The sequence below is a fragment of the Teleopsis dalmanni genome, chromosome X (genome assembly GCF_002237135.1).
Source record: "Teleopsis dalmanni isolate 2A chromosome X, ASM223713v2, whole genome shotgun sequence".
Lineage (NCBI taxonomy): Eukaryota > Metazoa > Arthropoda > Insecta > Diptera > Diopsidae > Teleopsis > Teleopsis dalmanni.
Window position 1 is genome coordinate 81,178,890 of NC_051848.1, and position 26,136 is coordinate 81,205,025.

Below are 26,136 nucleotides of genomic sequence, written 5' to 3' on the forward strand. Positions count from 1 at the left end.
CACATATTGTCATATGGAACAAATATGAGAATAGAAAAAATTAAACTAATTAAACAAAAATTTTAATATTTTTGTTGTATATTTTTATCTTTAATTTCGTACGCTATCAAATTGTATTGCTTGCTGACAGAGGCAAATTTTATATTTAGTTTGGTTTTCATTTTTTCGCATTTATATAATTTAATAACATTTAAAAAAAGGTCAAACAAATTTTGTTTTAATTCCCTTCAAATAATTTAAATTTGTTTAATTATAATTTAAAACAAAAGAAAATAAAAAAATATCACGTTCAAAGTGAAGGTCAACTTCTGAAACTACTACAATAACAAAACCGAAACTCAATCAACATATTTAAATTTTACAAAAAACGCCGCTTTTAAAGCAGTGACACAAAAAAGAAAAAGCAACGACACATCACCAACCAGTTTAAAAGAAATTTATATACAGCCAGTAGTACACAAATAAACAACACTAAACTGACAAAAATGACCTCGTCAAGAACGCGTCAAAGCATGCACTATTGTTCCGCTGCTGTTACAGATAAATTACCCGCTTCAGCTACAATACCAAATAGACATTCCGCTGTCACTTTAAACATCTGTACGTATAAATGCTGCTCTTCTTTAGCAAATTACACAAATGCCGTAAGTTTACCACGAATTTTGCTGATGACATTATTTGCATTGATGCTGTTAATGGCATTTGTCGTTGGTGATTTAATACCAACGCAGAATATGTCACGCAAGGAGCGTGAAGCTTTAAGGTTAGTGCTGAGTGACTTCAAATTCAAACAACCATAATTTTAAATTTAAATTTTTTTTAGACATTGGTTTTAGAGATACTGCATTTCTCAATTTGTATTTGTATACTAGAAGTGTATTTAGGTTGTGAATTGTTAGAATTGTGTATAAATAGACTTAAATATCTGTATCTTAAACTCAGAGCACCAACATTATGGATGAATTTCCAAGCTGGCAATTTAATTCAGCATAATTGTAAATGGTTTAAACTAGCTACTTTCACTGGTCAGTGTCAGTGCATATTTCGGACGTAGTCCAAGTAATTATTAATGGTTTCATTATAACGAGAGATTGTAGATGTATTTATTTTATAACAAATAATATTGAATTTATTTATTCTGCAATAAATAAATAAATACATGTATTTTTTTTGTAATAAATAAATATATATATTTGTTATTTTGTTAGTTTTGATTGATGAATATCATATCAAAACATTAAGCAATTAAAAGTATTTTCGTATTAGAACGAGTCTCTCTCTCTCTCTAAGTTTCAAAGCATTTTGGTAATATGATTTTCTAGACATAACTACATTATTTGTTTATTCCTCTCTGCAAAAATAAAACTTCTAATGATTTACATACTTGTATTTTTAATGTAGATGCATTTGTTACGTTGTGATATATTTTACGTTGTATATTTTACCAATTTACCAATAACTTAAACGAGTGGTAATTGCGCCATATGGCGCTTTCGATTGGTAAATCTGGATTCAATCTAGATTTACATTTTGTTGTCCAATCGAACATTTTTAGAGTAATCTAAAGTTTTTCTAGTTGTTTAGTAAATAAATTAATTGAAATAAAATGTTCACATTGGCCTCTTTTCTGAGTAGTTGCATACAACATTCATCACAAAATCTTCAACTCTACTTTTTTCCGTTTTTGCAAGTTGAGAAATATATCTGCATCTGCATCTGTATTTGCAGCCAAATGTGTTTTTATTTTGATTTTATACATTTTAAAACAAATCAATGTTTTTTATCTGTCAAATCATATGAAACAGCTGTTAATTTCAGGGTTATCTTGTTACTCTGGCAAAATATCCAGAGTGTTATAAATTAATCTCGAGTGCTATACAGATTTACCAATCATTGCAATAGAGTGTTATAAATTAATCTCGATTGTTATAGATTTTGCCTAAGATTTACCAATTGAAAACCATATAAGATCCAACATCTCATAGGATGATTGAGTTATGATGAGCTATGATGTCTGGACAAATCTGGCATCTCATTTAATTTCAATAGTATTATGGATCATATTTGTATTTAGAAATGGTTTAAAATTGATATTAGCATACATTTATTGTTGAACGGTTTAATAGCATTGTTTAATAGCATTTCATATTGTGTTAAGACGGAATGGGATACAGCTCTGTAATTCGCTATTAAAATTATGGTGTTCACAAATATTTGTATTAATAATAGGAAAAATCTTAGCTTGCCAATGTAAATGTAAATAAGGACGTTTTTATAGATTATTAATCATAATGTATGTACAATATGCAATATATGTGTATGTCTATTAATTTATTAAGAAGTAGAAACTTCAGTATGAATTAGTCATGTGTTTTTTTACATAGAAATATACATTTTTGATACAGTAAATGGTATAAAGCCATAGCAAGAGTATAACTATAGAGCCGATTATATTTGGAAATGTGATTTGAAATTTTAATTTTATTTTTTATTGATAAGAATGGTATGTATGTGTACCAATTAATTAAAATGTTTGTAAAAATAAAATTATATATTTTACCATTTCTGGCGATAAGTTTAATGCTTTGAATAATGCTTACAAAATTTAAAATTGTAATAAATAGAATTTAGTTCATAAGAGTCATATTCATATGTAAAACAATTTGGAGGTTTTATTGTTAATTATTCGCTTCCACTTTATTCTTGTTGATCACATTTTTTCCAGCACCACAATCTGTTTCAACTTTTTAGCTAATAAGTAAAATAATTCGCATCTTCCTGTAATGTGTGGCTAATGCACTTATACTTTGTAGGTCCTGATCAAACTATAGTTATTGTTTTTTATAACCAGGGGTTAACAAAACATAATTAACGTATTAAAGTAAAGTAATATCACTTTCACATTAGTGTTGAATATTTTTTGATAGGTAGTCGGAGTATTTTTTACCTCAGTCATAGTACCGACTTCAGGGGTAAATTTGAACCCAAAGTACTAGAATTTATTTACATCTGCAAAATAATCAGTGTCGATGACTATATTTTGTTCGATTTATTTGTATTATTACTAAGGTCAATGTCAAGACAAGTAGTGACAACAAAATGTATTCTATATATGCTATATCTAGAATCAAGAAATATAGTTTTTAGAAAAAAGTAGAACAATGTCATTCGTATGCTTGAATTAAGTAACTTTATTAATTCAACAATGTGTCAACAGTATCCACATTTGCTAAAATCAATTCTATCAAGGGTCTAATTGACATTTCTTGTGGTAATAAACAAAAACGGGGAGACTGTAGTGTCATTTTTAATGACTGACAAAGTTTGGAGTGGGGTCAGCATGTAGCACTCTGCTAGTATCACTATCAAATGAATTCTTAATTATATTTATAAAATAAAAAGGATTATCATGAACATTTAGTGCGGTTTAAATTCTGTCTATCCGAAGTGTATTAAATCTGTTATATATTCAAAACATGATATATGATGAGAACTATACATAACTAATTACGATTAGAATCAACTTTTATTTTTTTTCAAATTAATTTAAAATTTATTTTTTACAATTTACGATTTACGATGACAGGATGTATGTGTGGAAATTCAACATATTAAGGTAGATATGTAGATAATTGGAATATGAGTTGCTAAGTTAACAGCATAAGCTGTATTAATCCCTTGTGATGTTACAGCATCCTACTTAAAATGCTTAAACAACTTCATATTGAAGTAAATGTTTCTTTCCATTGATAGCAAAAACTTCTTCACTTTTCTTACAATAATAAAATACAAAAGATAGAGTTTCACTCTAATTTAACTCATGTAATCAATATAAAACCATATTAAAATTATATAACAACTTGTTGTTGTGTTTCTGTTTATTTTGGCATGATTGTAGAAAAATTTTATTCAATTATATATGTTATTAGATCATATTATTGCTTAACCTATGACGGAGTGCTATAAGATTCAACAGTTTTTTAAATATTTTACTAATTAAAAAAAAATTTTTCTATATGTTTTTATAGTGCAAGGCTTCGTTAATTTATAAAATCGTTTACATCAATCAAATTTTAAAAAGTTTGTCACAGTCAAAATAATTTAATATTTTCTACAAAAAGTTTTTCTGCTGCTTTCTCTACAGTTTGTGTTCGTTCTTATATTAAATCAGTTTTATCTAGTTCAACTCACTAAAATTTTTGATAAGTTCGTCCTGGTCAATACCTAAAAATGACAAATATTTTGGCCAGGTGCGGTAGGCATGCCTGTCGTAAGAGGCGACTAAAATCCCGGTACAACTCCGACACTTGTGCAGGAGTGTGCATGGTAGTAAGTGATCTACTCCACTACGTGGTGGCTGTGGTTAATACTTAAACTTACGCGGGAAGAATGTTCGGGTATTTGTTTATCATTCATTCGATGTCGAATTGCGTAATCACCACCGGGTGCTGTGACCCAAGGATTAGCGGATGGAAGTTATGTCTTGCACACATTTCTTCATTGGTACTGACGGAAATTTACATGTGTTTTTGAACACAGTAATGTTAGGCCACCATGACATAGAATGCTACGTTAAATAACATAGAGATCTAACTGTCTTATCAGTGTATATGCAATTGAGAGTCATATATTAGACGAAACTCTTTATCTACTCTTTTTGAAAGTTATATTACAAATAAAGCCATAAATTATTAATTAATGATAAAAATTTTTTGTGGCTGCTATTTATAACTGATCTTAACAGGATCGTTTATACAATAACAACTTATATAATACTAAGAAAACATTTATAATATGTTGGTTTGTGAAAATACGATTTAGTTAGTTATGAACAATAACATTTTTTAAACGACCGCTCTTTTTCCTTAATGGCCAAATATGCTCTCTTTTCGACGTTTATCATGACATTTCAAGTGTCGATATTTTGCGTATTTTATGTCGTATATTGTGTTCGTCGACTGCTCTTATGGACTTCCCATTTCAAATAACCCCACAAATGCAAGTCACAAATACAATCAAAAATTCTACAATTTTGCATGTTGACATTGCCACAAAGTTCGAAATTTTTCGAAATTGTGTTACTTGTATTTTATATGGAAATAAATCTAAATTTTTATGCATAGAATTATTATTATTATTCTCAATTTATAAAATAAATCTTATAAATAAATATTACTCTTTTCACAAACAGTTCGAATAAATTGTTTCCATTCGTTTTTTGAATTTCATTCGCTACTGTCCTACGCCAAGTAGATTTCGGTCGAGCAGGTGTTCTCACTTCTTGAGAGATCCATTCCATGACAGCATAAGCAATTGCATCCGTTGATTTTCTCAATGTGTCACCTAGCCATCCGTATTTTTATTGTAAAATTTCTTTCTCTATCGATTTCTGATTGGTACGACGCGAAAAGTCTTCATTTGAAATTCTAGCAGGCCACCATACACCGATAATACATCGCAGGTCCCTATTAATAAAAGTTTAGATCTTATGAACTAACGAACTAGTTACCGACCATGTCTCACAGCCATATGGCAAAGTAGGTTTTACACATGCATTGGAGATTCTGACCTTAGTTTTGACATGCACGTTATTAGCTTTCCAAACCTTAGCTTTCGCTTAACATTGCGAAGGTGCATTTTGCTTTCTTTAAACGGCTGTTTATGTTAATCATAGTTTTACCATCGCTGCTTTCCCACACTTCCCAAATATTCAAACTGCTGAACATCTTCAATATCCTGGCTCTTTAGATAGAAGGTTGATCTATTAATTGCCTTGACTCTCATTGATTTAGTTTTGGAAAAAGTGATATAAAGTTCAATCCTGGTTGCATTAAAACAATTTATGATAGCGTGTACTGTTTCATGGTAAATATAAGCAGTTTTAATGAGTTATAAAGTTGAAGTTATAGCCTTGCCAGATACTTTATTTATTCCTTGAATACACTGTATGTATATAACATATACATTCTTAACAGGTCCCGATTTTAGTATTTCATAAGATTAAGTGCAATTGTTCGTTTGAGCCAACGCCGTTAAGCATTTTACTCGAGTAGAGCAGATGCTTTATCATGAACAATGGGAAAGACTTTGTTTATGTTCTTGGGCTAATTCTTTTGCCACATTGGTCACGGTTGGAATATTAAGATAGCGGGAACGATCACAATTTCTAATGTAAAATGAAGCGTAACTATAAGTTGTAAGATATTGTTTTGTGAGAGTCAAATTATTATAATAATATATTCGTGAACATATTTCCACATCTGTCTGCTGTATAAATGGGTTTTTGAATTCGTCTATATAACAGGAGTTTGTTTTGTATTGATATTATCACATCAAGGTAGATATTGTATTTTGCTTCGTTTGTATATGGTATATTCAAAGTAGTATCATCTGCGAATGATGCGTGATATATTGATTATTAGATGTCAAGTCGCACGACGTATGCAATAAATACAAAATGTTGCCGAAGGCACTACCTGGTGATACACTAGGGTTATACTTCTTAAATCAGAGTATGCATCAGAGTCTTACTCTAAAAAAATGTGCTTCCTAATAACAATGCAATAACTACAGTATTATTTCGGTAAAATATACGTTTTCATTTTTGTGCAAGTCCCATGTGAAATACTAGAAAGCATCGTATTGGTGAACAGAAGGCCATCAAAATTTAAAACATCTAATGAAGGTTAATACTTTTCAAAATATTTTTGTTTAAAAAAGTATTTTTACTATAACAACTATTTGTGAAATATGATACATTAAATATACGAAATACAAAATATCTGATATCTCAAATAGTAGATAATAGATAAGGTTGTATTTTAATTCATATTTTATAGCTTCGCATATATCAATATCTCATATTTACGATGCTTAGCTTAAAAGTTGTACTTACTATATTCTGGAATACGATGTGCTCGATGTGGTTTGTAATTCAAAAGTTATATTTATCTAGATTAAAATTTTGTTTTATAATTCTATTTTTAATTTTTGATTTTTAATTGTATTGACAAAATTATAACTATAATCTTTATTTAGGGATGAAGCTCGTGAAATGTTTTATCATGCATATAATGCTTATATGAAGAACGCATATCCTGCAGATGAGTTAATGCCGTTATCATGTAAAGGTCGCTATCGTGGTGTAACGCCTTCTCGCGGAGATATGGACGATATACTTGGAAAGTAAGTAAATGATTAACTTTTCAAATATAAAATAATAAATATAAATAACTAATCTAGCATTGACGGTATTGCACAAAATTATTTATGTCAATTATGTTCGGTAAATTTAATATAAGAGTTACCGAGTATAAACCGTAGTTTTGTTTAATAAACACTGGAGTAGTTGAAGAGTGTTACACTAGAGGTTGATTAAAAATCTAAAGTAATCTGATTTTAGTGGTAAATTATGCATAATATCAAAAATGATTATGTGGTGTGATTTTCTTGTTGGCGATATAATAAGAGAGAAACTTCTTGACTGCCTTATGATCACACCATCATTTGTGAGCAATAGGCAATTAAAGTTTTATGTTCGTTTTTTTAAAGGCTTTTATAAATTTTTTTATAAAATTTTTTTTTAGTTTTTTGTATACATATTTGATCTGAAATTATTTTCCTATATAAAATTTCCAACGTTTCAAAGTTTTTGACTTTTTTATCAGGGTAGGATGTTACAACAACTAATTTTACAATAAATGAATTAGAATTATTCATAGTGGAACAGTACCATAATTGTGTTGAAGTCGCCCTGATGAAACTTGGAAACGTTGGAGGAAAAATTTTGGAAACGTTGACAATTTTATATAGGAAAGCACTATATAAATGAGTTCTTATATATAAAAACTACAAATAGTGTTTTTATTAAAAATCTTTAAAAAACTAACATAAATTTAACAGAAATTGAACTCAATAGAAAATACATTGAAACTGACTGTCTTTAAAGCTTTCTTTATAATAATATTGGTTTCATTTAAAATGCCCCATTGAATTTTGTTTTCTAGATTTTTTTTCATTTTCTCCGTTGTTGTTGTTGTTGTAACCCGCTGGGACCGCTCGGCCTATATGATTTACATAAATCAGCGGGTTTACCTGGTTTCAACAGAGGGAGTATTCTGCAAGTCTTCCATATGTTGGGGATAATGTGGGAACAGTTAGGAGAGTTGCCTTTTTGTCGACTATAAAATTTTTACTAATTTATAATAAAAAACCAAAGCTGTACATCTTGCTTCTGCTAAAAATGTGTCTCTAAAAATGTAAAAATCACATAAGCACAAATTCTGGTTGTTAAAAACCGAGAAAAGCGATATCTTCCAAATAAGAAATCATGTGAATCTGGGAATAAATGTATTTTATAATTATAATACAATTTGAATAAGTGAAAATTAAAAAGCTTTATACAGAAAGAAGTCAGAGGGAATTAAGTTTACTGAAAATTAAAACAAAGTCAATTTATGAAAATAATTTTTTTCTTGTGGAAACCAAGTCTTTTTTCACGTATCTTTGCGCTAAATTGGTCTCAAAGCTTGCAATAATAATCTATTACTATGTTCTGACAACCTTTCCTTAATTTCGTAAAATGGAATTAAGTTAATTTCTAAAGTGTGCATACTGCCCCAAATTAAGGAAATCATATGTTTTTTGTTTACAAATCGAATGTTAAACATTACATGCTCCGAACGCATGTTACAACTATAAAGGATGACATTCAGTAGTTTTATTAGCTTTAGTGCATTTTAGGTATGTGAATTATTATTTTTACTCTATTTTAAATTAATAACAATTACAGTTTTTTCTCTATATTTAATTTAAAAATTAGCACTACATTCAAAATATATTTCCGGTTTTATTAAAATCAACTGTCATTGACATTATTGTAAAAAAGTGTCACTTTTTCGTTATCTCATTTTTATCTTTTACTTAAAATTTATCTTATGCATAGTTGCATTTGAAAAGTTCCATAATCTCAGCCTTCGTTTCAACGAACTTAAGGCAATTTTTCTTAATTTTGTTCTAACCTTAAAACTAAATTTTGTATGGAAAAAACAACTTAATTTCGCTGAAACGAAATCGATTTCCTTTTACATTTAAAAAAACTGACTAATATCTTCTTGTCTGATTTCTGGTATAGACTGGGTGCATACCGCTTTTTAACCTTTTGTGTTGATTCAGAATCTTGGTGGAGGTCTCGTTTCATTTATAGTAAGGAAACGGCGTATAAAGACTTTTTATTCTTTACAAAGGGCTCCAGCTATTGCTGATGAAATGTCATTCAAATGTATTTTCGTTGGATTGTTAGCAAATGCGCCAATTTTAATGCACACAGATTTTGGATACCTAAACTTAATAGAAATTGTGGTTGCGTTTCTTATAAATGATGATATAATAAAATAATGTCGATGTCTTAATTCTGTCATTGATAAATAGACGACTTGCTAACCTTTTGCTAATATTGTGATCAAATGGAATATAAGAATCCCATTATTAAGATATGTGTAACACTGGAGACTTTATGATCTATATACATACATATGTATATTCTAAATCTGCATAACGAAATGTATTAATTTAGCTAACATATATCTCTTTACATGTCAACTATAGCGCGCTGAAACTTCGCTAATAAATAATAATAAACAATAAGTAAAAGTAATACCTTTCAAACTCGAAATACTCTCGGCATTTTTTTAATTGTTTCAGTTGTTTTCATAGATTGATTTAAAGTACTAAGTTTACATATAGTCTACAGTATAAAATTCCTTTATTTGTTCATACGGTTTAAGGTCTTGATAAATATTTGTTCTATCTGCTTTTATATGAACTATAGTATTACTACTTTTAATCTATCCTCATATTTGTGCTATGATATATAGCTTATGTTGTAGATTTTAAAAATTGTCTACTTCATTCTATTCTATATATATATATATATATATATATATATATATATATATATATGGACGATATAGATTTATACAACTTTTATACAATGTTTTTTTTCTTTAAAGTAAGTGAAGTTTCGATAAAACAGCTGGTTTTAAGTTTTCGATATTAATTTCAATAATATTTTTTTAAGTCTCGGGCTATATTCTTATCGTAACGAGTTAGCGTGTACTATTAGTCGCACGTCTCAGTCATCAATAAAAGGTTTGCGTAAAATGAAAATGAGCCATAGTCTTTTGAGATCTGCGTTTCCATGCACATATGCAACTATAAACTATATTGTGCTTTTATATAATTTAAAATAAATTTTTGTAGTGAAATTACATGTACTACAAGCGATTTAATAACAATGAAACCTGAATTAAAAAAAACTGTTAATATTATTCAGCAAGTTGATACCATTCCAACGGATTTGAATCAAAATTTAAGAACATTGTTGACTAATGTCTCAGCGGAGTTGACCACAATTTGTGCGGAAAATCAATGGCTCAAAAAAGATCTGAAATCTTTAAGAGATGAAAAACAGAAAAACCACAAACATATTATAGAACTAGAAAATCAATTGAAAAGGAAGAATTTGGTGTTTAGAGGCATTAAACTGCAAGGCACCTTGATTAATTCCATCATAAAAACTTGCAAGGAAAATCTAAAAATAACAGCACCCATTGAAATAATATCTGCAAGAAAAATTAATGAAAAAAATGGCAGATTGTGTATTATTGCGGAATTTAAATTTGAACAAATGGTAAATGAAGTCTTCAAACATACTAAGAATCTGGTTGGAACAAGCATAACAGTGGAGCAAGATCTGAACAGTGACAGATTGCAAACTAAACGTGTACTCATGGCAATTAAAAGAAATATCTTAGCTGTCAATAACTCTCAATGGATTGTTGTGCGTAATGATAAGCTTAAAGTGGCAGATCAATGGCTACAATATGATACCAATAAGCAATTGGTTTGTGGTAAACGGGATGGTATCAATGTGCTTAAACATTATTTTGGAGAAGGCTACAAACAAATCAATGTGGACTATTATGATGTACTCGATAAAATTAACTTAAATAGTTAGATATCCGTTTTACATATATTTGTTACTTTAATCCTTTTAAAAATCAAAAGAAAAAGTGAATATGTTCACAATGATATAGAATTGTATAACAAAATAGTAAATAAATAATAAAATACTTTTCTTATAATCTATACTATTTGTAGATTTAATGCCACTTGACATCATCAGTACACATTTGGCAACATCATCTGCTCTAAGGTTCAAAGCTAAATCACAATGGAGGGTTGGTGACCATGGACATAGTTCCATTCTAAAAGTTTTCAGTCCTACTCCAAATAACATTGACAGCACCTCTTCCATTCTTGATTTTGATAGGAAATTAATTTATTGTTAATTTCCCATCCAAAGATGTTTGGCTTTCAGGGTCCCCTCCTTGGGTGAGGGTTTAACTATTTTTACCGACGACTCATTAACTAGGAGTGGCATAGGAAGTGGAATTTTTTCAGGACGGCTGAATATATCCTCTTATTGTAAGCTTCCAGATCACTATAGTGTTTTTCAGGCAGAAATAGCTGCCATAAAGAAAGCTTTAGCTTGTCTAGAAATAGATAAAATATGTAAAAGGAATATATACATACTATCAGATACTCAAGCTGCTTTAAAAAACTTGAGTTCAGTCCAGTTTACCTTTCGGACAGTTTTTGACTGCTATACATTTCTAAATAATATATCGACGGGATATTTTCGACAATTGCAAAGCAGACGAGTTAGCCAGACGGGGTCTTTCAGGAAATCACTCAGATCACCTAAACAATCTAGGTATATTGTAGATATCATGCAACAAAATAAAACTCAACGATGATTAGGCATCTGTATGCAATTTGGCCATGTTCTAATAAAAGAAAATCAAATTCTCTCATTGAGATGCCCCGTAGAGATATCAATTTTGTAGTAGGTTTACTTACAGGTCATTGTATTTTAAGTAACCATGCTGAAGACTAAATCTTCCTATCAACTATACCCGCCGTAGTTGCGAATAGGACGATTAAAGTGCCTCCCACCTACTTCGCTTCTGTCCAGCACATGCGCTGCGCCGCCTTAACACTTTAGGAACTTTCTTTTTTGAGGATCTAGGCGAACTTCTGGATCACTCTCTTAATAGCATTAAAAGCTTTGCCAAAGGTTCTAAGTGGTTTTAACTCTTGGGTTTTTAATAATACGAAAGCACAATAGACCTATAGGCCTAAGTGGATCCTTTGGAATCGCCGGTATAACCTAACCTAACCTAAATACAATGTTATATTAATTATTAATATTTAATTTTCAATTGTAATGAATTATAAAAACAATTTTAACTTTTTATTAAAAATATTTAAATTAACAATTAAATTCCATTTAATTTATTACAAAATTATATCCCCTAAATATATAATTTTAGTGTTTGTTTTAACTTTATAGATTATATTTTTTTATGTATTTTAGAATTTTTTAAAATATATTTAAAAAACTTAAAACTAATTTTTTTTTGCATATTTTTGTTCGCCTTGGTTCTGACACACATCGCAGAAGCAAGCGTTAATTATTCATCTGAAAACACTAGCGGTCTAGGAACATGAATCTGACCGCGCCTGGCATATATTTGTCAGTATATTTTAGACAAATTGCAGATATTTGGTTTTTATATAAGTTGTTTAACTAATCCTGGAATTCATATGTATCTCGGGAATATTTCTCAACAAGACTCAACGAGTTTATTGTAATGTTTTTAAAGTACATTTGCAGACAACCAAACTTTGATTTTGTATTGAAGACTTTATTTTTATCTGTCATAATTTAGTAAAGCGTGTTGCAGATTTTTTTGCAATTATTTCATTAATAGATTTTCGAATATTGTTATGAAATTATTACATTATTTTTTCGTTGTTTTTTTTATCCCTTTTACCTTTTTTTTATTTAATATTTACAATCCATTTATCTACGTAAATAGTCAATTATTCTATATAATCTTAACATGTATCAGGTTTTTTTGTGTGTGACATGGGTAATATTTTATGCCAAGGCGCTTACGCATTCATGACATAATACCCTTACTTTGCATGCAACCAAAATCTTCGGAATATCTATCAGAAAGGTAGTTCTCCGGGACAGTAATTAAAACTGCCAGCATTAACCTAACCCTAACAATACGCAATACCCGTAGAATAATAGATAGGTGCTCATACATTTTTACTTATGTTTTGTTTTATAAATCTAGTCAAACTTCTATAATTCGAAATCCAATTTTGCAAACAAAAGGTTCTACTTGTGGAGACTTCGAGTTAGAGAATTTTTTTCATTTTTTTTTATTTTTTTTTATTTTTTTTGTTTTTTTTTATTTTTTTGTTTTTTTTTTATTTTTTAAAGAAACTAGAATTACATTTTAAGATATTTATTTATTTGCAATCAAAGCACAGAAGTTATAGTAAAGTAAAATATTCAGAAATTAGGGTTTGGAACTTTAATTTTTTTCTTATTTTCAGTAAAAAGAGATTCCATTTTATTCATACTCTTATAATGATCATCACTTGTAGTATCATTCATTTACAAATATAAATTCAGAATTTTGAATATCTTCTACTTCGTTTTTGGAAGGCTGATAAACAATTACATCCACCGAACTCTCATCATCACTTTCCGTTGCGCTTAGAATTGGATCCCGTAATTTAGAGGTGTAGTACTCAATAATATCGTTATCTGTAGGAAAACTTGATGTACAAATTTTATTGTCAAGCTAAATATAATCGTTAAGAGAAGCATTGGAAGTTATATTACTTACTTTAAACCAAGTTGCCAGCGACTGGCATTTGCACAAAGAAGAATTTGCACAAAGAAGAATGCACTTTCCCATATTCCTATCGGCACAGAACAAAATTTTTCTTCTAGTTATAGAGAAATTTGAGTAAAAGAAGTTCGAGTTATGGAAGCAGAATTGTATGTAATTTGCTCTCTAAAACCTTAGTTCCGAGTTATAGAAAATTTGAGTTATTGTAGTTTGACTGTAGTTATAATCTAAATCTATTGAATATTATAATTTATTGTAATTAAATTTATGATTGTCTGAATGATAATTCTGAGATGTCATCTAAGAAAACATATTTATAACCTTGAAGCCATTTAACTGAGTTAATATCTTACTTAGTTATTAATTTAACATAAGATGTCGATACATATATTTAACTAGTTTATGTAGCATTGCTATTATTGCAATTTGGATTTCTGTGTTTCCTATTAGCACATTTTTTTTTAAGCTTATGACATCACAAATCCAAAAACTTAGGACTTAATGTATAGAATATATATAATAATAAAAATATTGTAATTTGGATTTCTGTGTTTCCTATTAGCACGATTTTTTTTAACTTAAACTATTATAAAGTTAACATATTTGAAAACAAATAGGAGTAATATATTATAGAATTAAATTGTCTTTGAAATTTTTAATACATATTCTTGTGTCGTCACCTTCATCTGACATCATTTATTCCCAGTAGAGCACAAAGTATATTCCATCTTCTAATATTGAATTCTGTTTTACATCTCTCGGGTGATGTCACTCCACCTGTGGAACTCTGCATTAAATAATTATTATTTTTTTCATCCTGAGCGCTTGTCGGGCAATATTTTTAAGATGGTTCTGGGGGATATATCCAATTCAACGCAATTACATATTATTTTAATGACTAGTTGATGATTTGGCAGATTGCAGAATCGTTTTGTAATTACTCGGCAAATGCGCTTATGTCTTTCTATGTCTTGCATCAATTTAAGAGTACAGATTTAACGTTAGTGACCACAATACGCCAGAGCGTCAGAGTAGCTAAATACATTAATGTATTTAATGTTTTCATCATATATTCTCATACACAATATAAAGTTGGCTGCTGTAGAATTTATGTTGATGACATATGTGTTCTCCTGTAACTTCTTTGATCTGATCGTTGATTAAATAGACATACATAGATACTCGTATATTATAAAAATTGATTATAATTTAGTTTCGTCAATGTATATAAAGCAGCTATAAAAATAGAAGTGGTTATCCGTCGATTTGTAGTAATGTTAGAAATTATTTTGTAATTATAAATTTTGAATAAATAACGAAAAAGATTTCACTGATTACTTCTTTGCTGAATGCATTGAAAAATGTGTATGTATGTATACGAAATATATGTCCTTATTTGCTTTAAAAATATAAATATAATTAAAAAAAACTGTATTTTAAAGAATATATTTTTAATAAGTTTATCGACCCTTTTACAATTTTAAATTGCTATAACTTCTTCTTCAGAAATCACAGAGGAGTCATACATTTTGTGATTCATTAATATTTTTAGATGACAATTTATGATATAATATATTCGGCGCTCTTAAAATACAGGGTAAAGGCTGATATATTTATATAAATTACATATAGCAAAAGTTAAATTTTACCTTAATTCATATTATTGGGTTATTTATTAAAAAAAATTAACTGATTAACTGATAATATTGAAGTGAAGTATTTGAAAGTTTTTTTTATTGATTTCTTTTATATTATAAAATAAATATTTTCTATTAAAGGGTGTCCTGATTTATGTAGTATTCACTTTAGACTTTAGAACTGTTATTGAAATATATGGCTTCACGACTGTGTTGTATTATCATAACGCATTATTCCCGTAGTATTGCTATTGCATATCAAATAAAACATTTACTTTTTATGATTCAATTGACAGCAGTGAATGAAAACAAACACTGAAGTACCGAACATAGTGTACCGTTTGTCATCTTTAATAAAAAAAACACTAAACGAACAGTGCATTAAAAAAAGTCTGAAACAATTCAAAAAATTTACTTTACTGTTTGTGTTCTTTTCCCGAAGATAGTGGTCTTTTAAATGATCTTTTCACGAAGATAGTGCTCTTTTTAGTGTTCTTTTCCCGAACGTAGTTGTCTTTTTAGTGTCCCTCGAACAAAACGATTTGGAAACGTTTTTAATATACGTTTTAAGTTAAGATATTGATATATTAGGGAATGAATTAAAAGAAATGAATGGGAATGAAAATTGTTATATAAGAATAAGAATAAGTATAAAAAGTATGGTAAATATTGTTTTACTCGTTTTGTAACTATCTATGCTTTCAAAACTAGGTTCTTAATTGAATCATTATCTATATTTAACTATCATTAAACTATAGAAAATCTGCAAATATTAATATACCTATATAATAGGAAAGGTTTTTTATTATTTCCTTTTGTATCAATAATTTTACGTATAGCGTTTTGATATTAAGTATTTCCATGTTATTTTCTACATGGAATGAACAATGGTTTCAAGAAACTTAACAATTTCTTTAAGTGTACTCTGAGTTTACACGTTATAATTTAGCTTATTAATTGTCTAGTTCCAGAAAAAATCATGCTTTTGATAGAAATTATATCACACTGTTGTATTCCGAGACATGGATGCATTGTAACTGTTTTGCACTAATAACAAATATATATATATAAATGTGTGTATTGTGGTACTGTGAACATTATTGCAAATAATCACCACATAATCAATTTACTATGTTCAAATTATAAACAACGAGTGGATTGGAAGTGGAATTGTTATAACAATAACATAATGTTCTTCTTATTATAGAATTATAGATGATCCCATTTTTCTCTAAACTCGTTCTTAACAGTATATTACGATTTTAATTTTAATATGTTATATAGCAGATAATAATAACAATACATTATTATCTTATTATCGTTGTATTTCTTTCTAAAACTAAGTTTATAGTTTAATTTAATTTAATAATTTAATAAAATAACTAATTTAATAACGTTTTATCCTATTTTCAGTTTTTCCATGACCCTTGTTGATACTTTAGATACTTTGGTGCTATTTGGTGATTTTGCTGAATTCGAAAGGGCGGTAAAATTAGTCATAAGTGATGTACAGTTCGATAATGATATAATTGTGTCTGTATTCGAAACGAATATACGTATGGTCGGAGGTCTGCTGTCCGCACATATATTAGCCGAGTATATACAAAAGAATGCAAATGTTATGCCTTGGTATAGAGGTGAGATGCTGGAAATGGCACGTGATTTGGGTTATCGCCTATTGCCTGCATTTAATACTTCTACTGGTATACCGCATGCACGTGTTAATCTACGTCTTGGCATGAAAGATGAACATTTAAAAAAGTCACGAGAAACATGTACAGCTTGTGCGGGTACTATTCTATTAGAATTTGCTGCACTTTCGCGTTTAACAGGTAAATTAAATTGTTGAATATCAGTGACGCACAATTATATTAACAATAAACTTACATTACAGGTGATCCAATTTTTGAAGCACGTGCACATGCTGCTATGGATGCATTGTGGAAAATACGACACCGGGGGTCTGATTTAATGGGTACTGTGCTTAACGTGCATTCAGGTGATTGGGTAAGACGAGATTCGGGTGTGGGTGCCGGTATCGATTCCTATTATGAGTACCTATTTAAGTCTTATATGCTTCTGGGCGATGATAAATATTTAGCTCGTTTTAATCGTCATTATAATGCTGTAATGAAGTATGTCAGTGAAGGTCCAATGTTACTAGATGTTTTAATGCATCGACCGCATGCAAAATCAAGAAATTTTATGGATGCATTACTTGCATTTTGGCCAGGCTTACAAGTACTTTCTGGCGATTTAAAACCAGCTGTACAAACGCACGAAATGCTTTATCAAGTTATGCAAATGCATACATTTATACCTGAAGCTTTTACTATTGACTTTCAAATACATTGGGGTCAACATCATCTACGACCAGAATTCATTGAATCTACTTACTTTTTATATCGTGCAACAGGCGATCATCACTATTTGCAGGTTGGGAAAAAGGCTTTAAAAACTTTACAAAAATACGCAAAAGTCGCTTGTGGTTATGCGGCAGTTAATGATGTACGCACAGGCAAGCATGAGGATCGCATGGACTCTTTTGTATTATCGGAAACATTTAAATATTTATTTTTACTTTTTTCGGATCCACAAGATTTAATCATAGATATTGATGAATTTGTTTTTACCACTGAAGCACATTTACTACCACTTTCTATAGCGCAACTAGGAAATTCTACATTCAGTAAGTTTAACAAAATATCTATATCAATTAAATTTCTTATAAATAAAATATATAATTCACAGGTTTTCGTCAAGCGGATGAACATAATGTGTTAGATTTCATGCGGACTTGTCCCAGTTCGAATAAGCTTTTTCCTGAACAAGTGCGAAAACCATTGCGTAATTTCATTACGGGCTCTTGTCCGCGTACGCCCACAGGAAAACGATTACGTGCCTTGGATTTTCAAGCAAATAATGCTGATCATTTACGAGCTGTTTACGACATGGGTATTACAATGGTTTCTTTAGGTGATGGAAAAGTGAGATTGTTTCACAGTTTTTACAATGTAAGTGTGAGTGCACTTAAAAAGAACAACTTTTTAAACATATTTTAATATGTTGCTTTTTTAAAATGTATAAAATTACTGCTCTTAAATTTAAGTTTCTAACATTTTTCTAGTAAATTTTTAAAAAACAAAACAAAAAGTTAAGGTTTGCTTAAATTTTATTTATTATTTATTAAATAGTTAAAATTCAGAAACTCTCATTGGCATTAAAATATAATGGGTTATTTATAAAAAAAATGTTGCTCACCAATACACATATTCCTACACATAATATGAAACTGTTATATTTTAAGTTTTTATTTGTTACAGGCTAAAAGTCCTGAGGATGGTGAGATGGGCTTAGTATTTATGCAAGAAATGTTGGAAATAACTAAGTTGCAAAGTATTGATCAATTAGCACAATTACAAGTAAGCAAAATTAAGTATAAGTAATAAGTAAGTTTTTCAATTGTACTACAGTTAGACTGTAGACAACACGTTTTAGTTACTTTACATTAGGTTTGAGCCGAAAAAATTGGCATGAAGTTTTTTTTTAAAACCATCTTTCACACAATTTACAATTTGCTTAAAGCATTTTGAAAATTAAATTAAGTTTTAAAGTGCATGCTCTTTATTTTAACTTTTTAATAACACAAGTTTCAGGTTTTAATTTTTAGCAATAAAAATTGCACTATATTATTTCAAATTTTATAATGATTTTAAAAAAGTTCAAGAAAAAAATTATATTTTTTTTAAATTCTGATATTAGATTATAGCTTTATGTTCTATATAATTAATGGATGATATTGTACAATACAAATCTAAAAATATGTTGTATAATGTTAAATAGAAACAGAAATTAGAAAAAGAAACTTAAACAATAAAGACGATAGAACTGAATATATATTTTGAACGACTGAAGAAAACCAATGTTTATTAATAATAGAAAATAATAAAGTTGATGAATTATAACTGGCGTTAATAAAACTAATTTACGATTACAAGTTTTTATAGAACACATGTAGGGAATATGTTATATTAGTTTACCAGTATATATGCCACTATTATTCTAGCTAATAATATATATATGTAATATATATTAATATTCTTTCCAAAATTGATGTATTTATTTTCCTAATCAACAGGCCGTCGCATATACAGTTGATGATAATTCCAACGATTGGACAGCAATAATGGCGGGTCCATCGCACTTCAGTCCAGAATTAACTGGTGAAAATTTTGTTGAAGGTGAAATTATAATGGCTACGCCATTTCGCGCATGTACCGAGTTAAGTAATACAAAATTAATACATAATAAAATACTTGTGGCAGAACGTGGAGATTGTACGTTTGTTAGTAAAGCACGACTTGCACAAGCATCTGGTGCAAAAGCTTTAATTGTCTGTGATAATATACCTGGGTCTTCCGGTGAAACATTACCGATGTTTGCCATGTCAGGTGATGGCATTGATGATGTTACTATTCCAGTTGTTTTTATGTACTCTCAAGAATTTAGCAAATTATCAACAGTGTTGGAGCGTAAAAAGCAATTAAATGTGCGCATTATGCAAATGGTTGAATTTAAGCGTTGGCAATTGGCTAGAGAATCAAGACTCAACGAAACGATATCAACGACTAAAGCAACTATTGTGGCTTCAACAGCGACGCCTCCTCAAAGCGCTGAAAAAGCTGATTCAACACAAGAAGATAAGGAGTCTAAGCCCGATAAAGAATTGTAGTGACTAATGTTGTTACGTTTTCGTTTCTCTTTCCTACTGCAAACATTTATACTGTTATCTATTTATTTTTTAATTGCTTGAAAAAATGATAAATACTGTAATTATTTTAAGTTATTATAAAAAAAAAATTTAGAAATATATGTTACATTTCAAATAATAATAATATAATATTATATAGTTTTATATTTATAATAAATATATTCTCATAGAAACTGTAATAATGAAAGTAAATTAAAACTTTTGCTGTTATTTTTAAAATTGATTTATAAATTAAAAATGTATAGTAACAATAGTATATAAATTGTAAATAATACTAATTTTAATAAGTATTATATATAGAAATTTTAAATAAATAAATAATTTTTATAATAATGAAAATAAATGGTTATAATAATATATTTTAAAACAATTATACATGAAAATAATAAATTAATAATTATAATGTTTATGTATATCAAAAGAACTATAATAAAAATCATATAAACATATTAATATAAGAATAATAGCTCATAATTATGACATAATAAATAATCTGTAATTATTTAAAACAACTAACTTTCATAAAATAAATTGACAATTATAGTCTAACATTAATTAATTTTAGAAAATAATATGTATTGTGAATAAACATACAACAGAAGTGGTATTTATAAATCAAAGTAACAACTGAACTCGTTACATTCACAGTGCAAAACGGCAACAACAAAATATGTTTCGAGTAAATGTATATTTTTATTTCTGCTTTGCAGTGTTACTATGTAACTCGTTTACCGAGCTTGTAACTCGAGACCATGAATTCTAATATTAATTAAATAAAGAATATTTTTAATATATAAATAAAAACTGTGTATGATAATAATCATATGTACAATGATAATTATAATGATTATAGCAATAATAAATAAATATTCTATATTATGAATAAAAAAGTAGAAGAGATTTACGCGAAAAAAGTTGAATAACACATATTAGTTAAATGCAATAATTAATTTACTATACAGTCGTTTCAAATACTGTCAAATCTCCATTATATATCAATTGGTTCCATTAAGAAGTATGAAATCAATATTCATCATTACTGATCTTTTAAAATTATTTGAGGACAAATCAAAATTTTTCGTTTAAAACTCTTTTTATAATCATAATAATAAAGTTATCAATTATAATATAAAAAATAATATAATAACCCATTTATTGAATGTATCGTTTAACATATACAATATTCGTATTGTTATACATATATTTTAAAATGATTTTTTTAAATGCTATACATATATATACATAAATAAAGATACAATAAGCACAGCAAGGAAAACATCAGTCAAACTAATGCCTTATGTAGTATTTCTTAGTTTATTTTATTAATTTGTTTTATTAATTTGTAAACAACAAAAATTTTATGCATAAAGTAGAGTGCTTAATATAATGACATTACATTTAATAATTGTACCAAATAGTTATAAAAATATTTTTTGTAACCTAGTAAATAAAAAAAACAAAAACTTTTATATTTTTACTATTAATTTGTTACTAACCGTCTTTTTTGTACTAATTTTATAATTTGTAACAAATAAAACGAATTTCAAAAATGATAACCTTCATCGAAATAAATGTTTGTAAAATACTTTAATATTGTTAAAATAGAAAAACTATAAATCAATGTCATTACCTACTTTAGCAACAAAAGTGTTTTCCCTTCAATTTTATTTTTTTTTTTTTAAAGTCAATTTTTTTAAATTCAATGCTTTTTTGTTTGTTTATTTTAAAATCATTAGTTTGATTTTATATAAACAATATACATATATATATATATTTTTTTTTTTTGTTGGTTATTTTTTTATAAATGTATGGTATCCCCATGTAACAACCATTCCCCTTTTTTACTTTAATGTATTCATTAACAAATAATATTGTTAGCTATATTGTTGTCATATATTAAATTAATGCTTTTTGGATAATAAGTGTGGATTTATATATATATAGATATATTTGTATATTTATTAAATTTATATTAGTATGAATTACTAAACACAGTTAAATTAATTAAATGTGAAGAATTTCAACTTAATGTGAAGAATTTAAATTTATATTAAACCAAAAACAATTGGTTGCGATATAGATAAATCATAAAATGCAAGCATAAACAACATTGGATAACAATATTAAAATAAATAAAATAACTTAAACATGTTCAAAATACTATACATAGTACAACGAATAATGTTAATTTATAGAAAAAAAAGATATGTTACTAAACCACTTTTTGATTAATCAGTTGACATGAATGTACTTCTTTAAAAATGAATAAATTTTCAAAAATTTCAACTAATTTCATGTACAAATATGTGTAATTGTATATTTATAGTTAAACCGAATCATTTGCTAAGCAAAATTGTACTTATCAAAAGAGAAACTAAAGTATTTATTTACATGGACGTATGTTATGCCTTACACTATAATATATGTATGTATACAATTTCTAGCACAACAAATGTGATAAGTTTAGTATTAACATCGAAAGCATCGGTTCATATAAGGTTTGAATAATAAAGATAGTGATATCGTCTGATATCATTGATTTTGAATGTTATTTACTAGTTAATCATTTCTTTATATTGTATCAATTGTACTTATTGAAAATCTTGCTTCCATAAAAAGTCAGTTTCAAAAGTTTTTTTTAAAAATGTAAATAACAAACTAATTACTAATCTTTTTGCGTAGTATATATTTATATACATATTTATATAAATATTTTAAGGCAGCGTATATACTACTATAAATAATATTAAATTTAAACTAAGTTTATTACTATTTGTTGTTGCTATTAAAACATATCATTTGAAAAAAAAATAGTTTATTAAGTATACAAAATGCTTCCGGTGAGTGCTTATTTAGCTGTTTTAATAAAGCCATGCTTTGCAACTTACAACAAAGTCCAAAAACTTATATACATACTTACTTTGATTTAAAAAAAATGACTAATAAATATGTTTAATATATTTATAATTTTTTTTTTAAATATTTTATTGAAATTAAAAATAAATAAAACAATAAAAGAATACTTTGTGTTCGTTGCTCAACAATGAAAAATTTATATTATATTAGTCAATGAGTACCGGAACTTGTTACTTTATTACACTCTTTATTTTTTGTTTTTTATTTTTTAATAAAAATATAGTAAATTGCATATGTAAATTAAAAAAGAATTACGAATCATATACAAAATTTTATATTAATATTACTAAATTTCACTCCTTATTTTTTGTTTTTTTTTTTTAAATAAAAAAACTGCATATGTAAAATAAACTGCATATGTGAATTAAAAACAAATTTAAAATCCTATAAAAAAATTTATTATACATAAAAAAACCTGATGATTTTACTTAAAAACAATCAAAACGTATTGAACTTGTAAAATAAATATAAAAATGTAATAAGTACGTGCTTTGAGAAATTTATAAATATTATAGAATTTCAATATAGTCTTAAGTTTTTCTTAAATGTGAGAAAAAAAAAATTATGTATAAATAGATTTTAATTTGCAATTATAAAACTTGTAAGGACATATATAATACTTTTTATAAAGTAATCACATGTTTTACATATTAATTATATTTTTAAATATAAAATTCCTTTTAATACATAAATTTAATTTTGTATGAATGTGAAATAGCGTATGTGCGTGTATGTGCTTAATGTTGCATATGTTAGTTTATAAGCAATATAGAAAAGTATATACATATATATTTAGCATAAATACATATAATCCTAAAAATCAGTTACAACTATAAAAATGAGGAGAAACAATTATAAGAAAATAAATAATTATTTTAATAAAGAATAGCTAAATTGTTTAGTTTAAAATTATTTATGCGTTTTTTAACTTGAAGTAAATAATTTAAAAGTAAATTCTTTCTATTAAAAGTGTATAACTTAGAACAAATACTAAAAAATCAACACGAGTTGTTTAAGTGGTCGAAAGCTGGAATGTTGTTGCAAACTAAATTATAGATTATAACTATTATATTTAAATCAATATAAAAGTTGAAACCAAAGGATTTTTGATCATCTCAGTCAAGTGCTATGGATTTAAATCGACTGGCTTTTTTTTATCGTAATTTACGGTCTTCCCTTGTATCTCGTACGTGGTGAAATCATTGATGTATCATATTTTTGTTGCGTATTTTCCCATAGATTTTTCTGATTTATTTGTTAACACACCACTTCGGTAAACCTCTGCTTATATTTATAATTTTAACTTTATTTTAGTTGTAAGTAGCCGAGTCTTAGACCCATATAGCAACACATTAAGAATGTATGTATAGAAAATTATGTTTTCATATTTGTGTTTACACTTTTGCATTCAACGCTAACGATATTTTGTCGTTGTAGTCAATAGGAACCTAATAACCAAGGATATGACGAGGTATTTTGTAGGGAAGACAATTGCCATCTCAATGGGCTAGAACCATAAATCAATAGACCTCGAACTAGTGTATGCGCTTGTCGACCGTATTTTTGCATTACAAGTAAGTGTTTACTATGTGGCTATATCAAGATCTTAATTAAGCTAAGTCAGTTCATTCTGTGTGTGAAAAAAGTAATACTGTATGCATTATTCATATACTACAGGATACTTAATAGATCTGTGAAGTTATTACTACAACTATGTCTTTTAAAGTCATTATTAATGTTCACCTTTATACGTAAATATTTAGTTTTACACATCTTCTGAAATCCCCTTTTCACAGTAGAGGATGGGATCTGTAGCACGGTGTAGAAATAATTTGTTTCTCTTAATTTTTCATCAATATTTTTTACTCAATTTAAAAGTATCCACAGTTTTTCGTCACTCTATGATCTTGGTGTCCATATATCTGGCAACACTAATCCGATTATGTCAAATGAACATAAATTTGAAAGGTAACATATTAGGCTGAATTTTTTATGTACCTATATGTTTAGTTCCGTATTCGTGTTAAAAGTGATATAGATCTGAAAATAAGTGAAATCTAAAGAAATGCTTTTTTAATACTTTATAACTATAAAAGAGGTTAAACTGCTGCACGGTGAGGATGCTGTGACTGAACGCCAGAGCCAGGAGTGGTTCGCTTGATTTCATTCCAGAAATTCTGATATCAAAATTGTACATTCCTTTAGTCGGGCAGCCACTAAAAGGCTGATGTAATTGTACAGTTGCTGAAGCAAGACCGACACACAAGTTATCAGGAGTTATCGGAGGCACTTAACATGAAATTACAGTTTTGGAATCATATAAATAGATCAGGCTACTCAAAAATGCTCGATATTTGGGTACCGAATGAATTAATGCAAGGAAATTGGATTGACCGAATTACCGCCAGCGAAACTTTACCGATATATAACGAAATCGAACCATTTTTGAAGCGAAACATTACAAATGATAAGGAATAGATTCTAGTGATTCTGAGTGAATTCTGATGATTTTCCATAAACGACATTTAAGCTTCGATTATCAGCAAATACGATAATGTTGGATTTGAAGGGAATTGTCTATTAATATCTACTCCAACCTATTGCGGCGGTTAATTTTGTCCTCCACTGCTTACAACGCAACCGCTTGAATGAAACAATCAAGAAAAAGTAATCAGTATTGGTCAAGAGAGGAGTTAAGTTCCACCACACATATCTTCAGTGCCTTGGAACAAATTGACAAAATTTTGTTGAGATGTTCTTGCACCTTCTGACTACCATTTGATTTGGTCTCTGTAAAACTCTTAATGTTGATTGAATTTAATTAATTGAAACTCTTACTTAATATTAATTCTTTATGTAGACAATTTTAGTTAAACAAGGAACCAAAAAATCGTGGATATTCCGCTATATATTTAAAATTTATAATTTCAAATCTTTTATGGTAAATAAAAACAATATTATACATTTTTCAACATTTTATTTCAACACTGAGAAAATACATTTAAAAATTAATTAGTTCTTTTACAATTTTTGG

General features: G+C 27.9%; 1 protein-coding gene across 2 annotated transcripts; it reads left to right on the forward strand.

The window, feature by feature from the left end:
* The first annotated feature begins 211 nt into the window (after window positions 1–211).
* On the forward strand, window positions 212–20,240 carry LOC119687878 (ER degradation-enhancing alpha-mannosidase-like protein 3). Of its 2 annotated transcripts, XM_038102407.1 has the most exons (7): window positions 212–763; window positions 7,039–7,185; window positions 16,829–17,247; window positions 17,310–18,104; window positions 18,167–18,429; window positions 18,739–18,837; window positions 19,554–20,240. In XM_038102407.1, exons 1-7 carry the CDS (start codon window positions 486–488, stop codon window positions 20,145–20,147), a joined length of 2,595 nt encoding a protein of 864 aa, XP_037958335.1. In that variant the 5' UTR covers window positions 212–485; the 3' UTR covers window positions 20,148–20,240. The 2 variants fall into 2 exon arrangements, with proteins under 2 accessions (XP_037958335.1, XP_037958336.1); XM_038102408.1 differs by lacking the exon at window positions 18,739–18,837.
* The last annotated feature ends 5,896 nt before the right edge of the window (window positions 20,241–26,136 follow it).

Excerpts from the sequence above, each read along its gene's own strand:
- LOC119687878 (XM_038102407.1), top strand. The coding sequence starts at position 486 with ATGACCTCGTCAAGAACGCGTCAAAGCATGCACTATTGTTCCGCTGCT. Across the intron at positions 7,186-16,828 it reads ATGGACGATATACTTGGAAA|TTTTTCCATGACCCTTGTTG; the intron begins GTAAGTAAATGA and ends TCCTATTTTCAG. Across the intron at positions 18,838-19,553 it reads ATCAATTAGCACAATTACAA|GCCGTCGCATATACAGTTGA; the intron begins GTAAGCAAAATT and ends CCTAATCAACAG.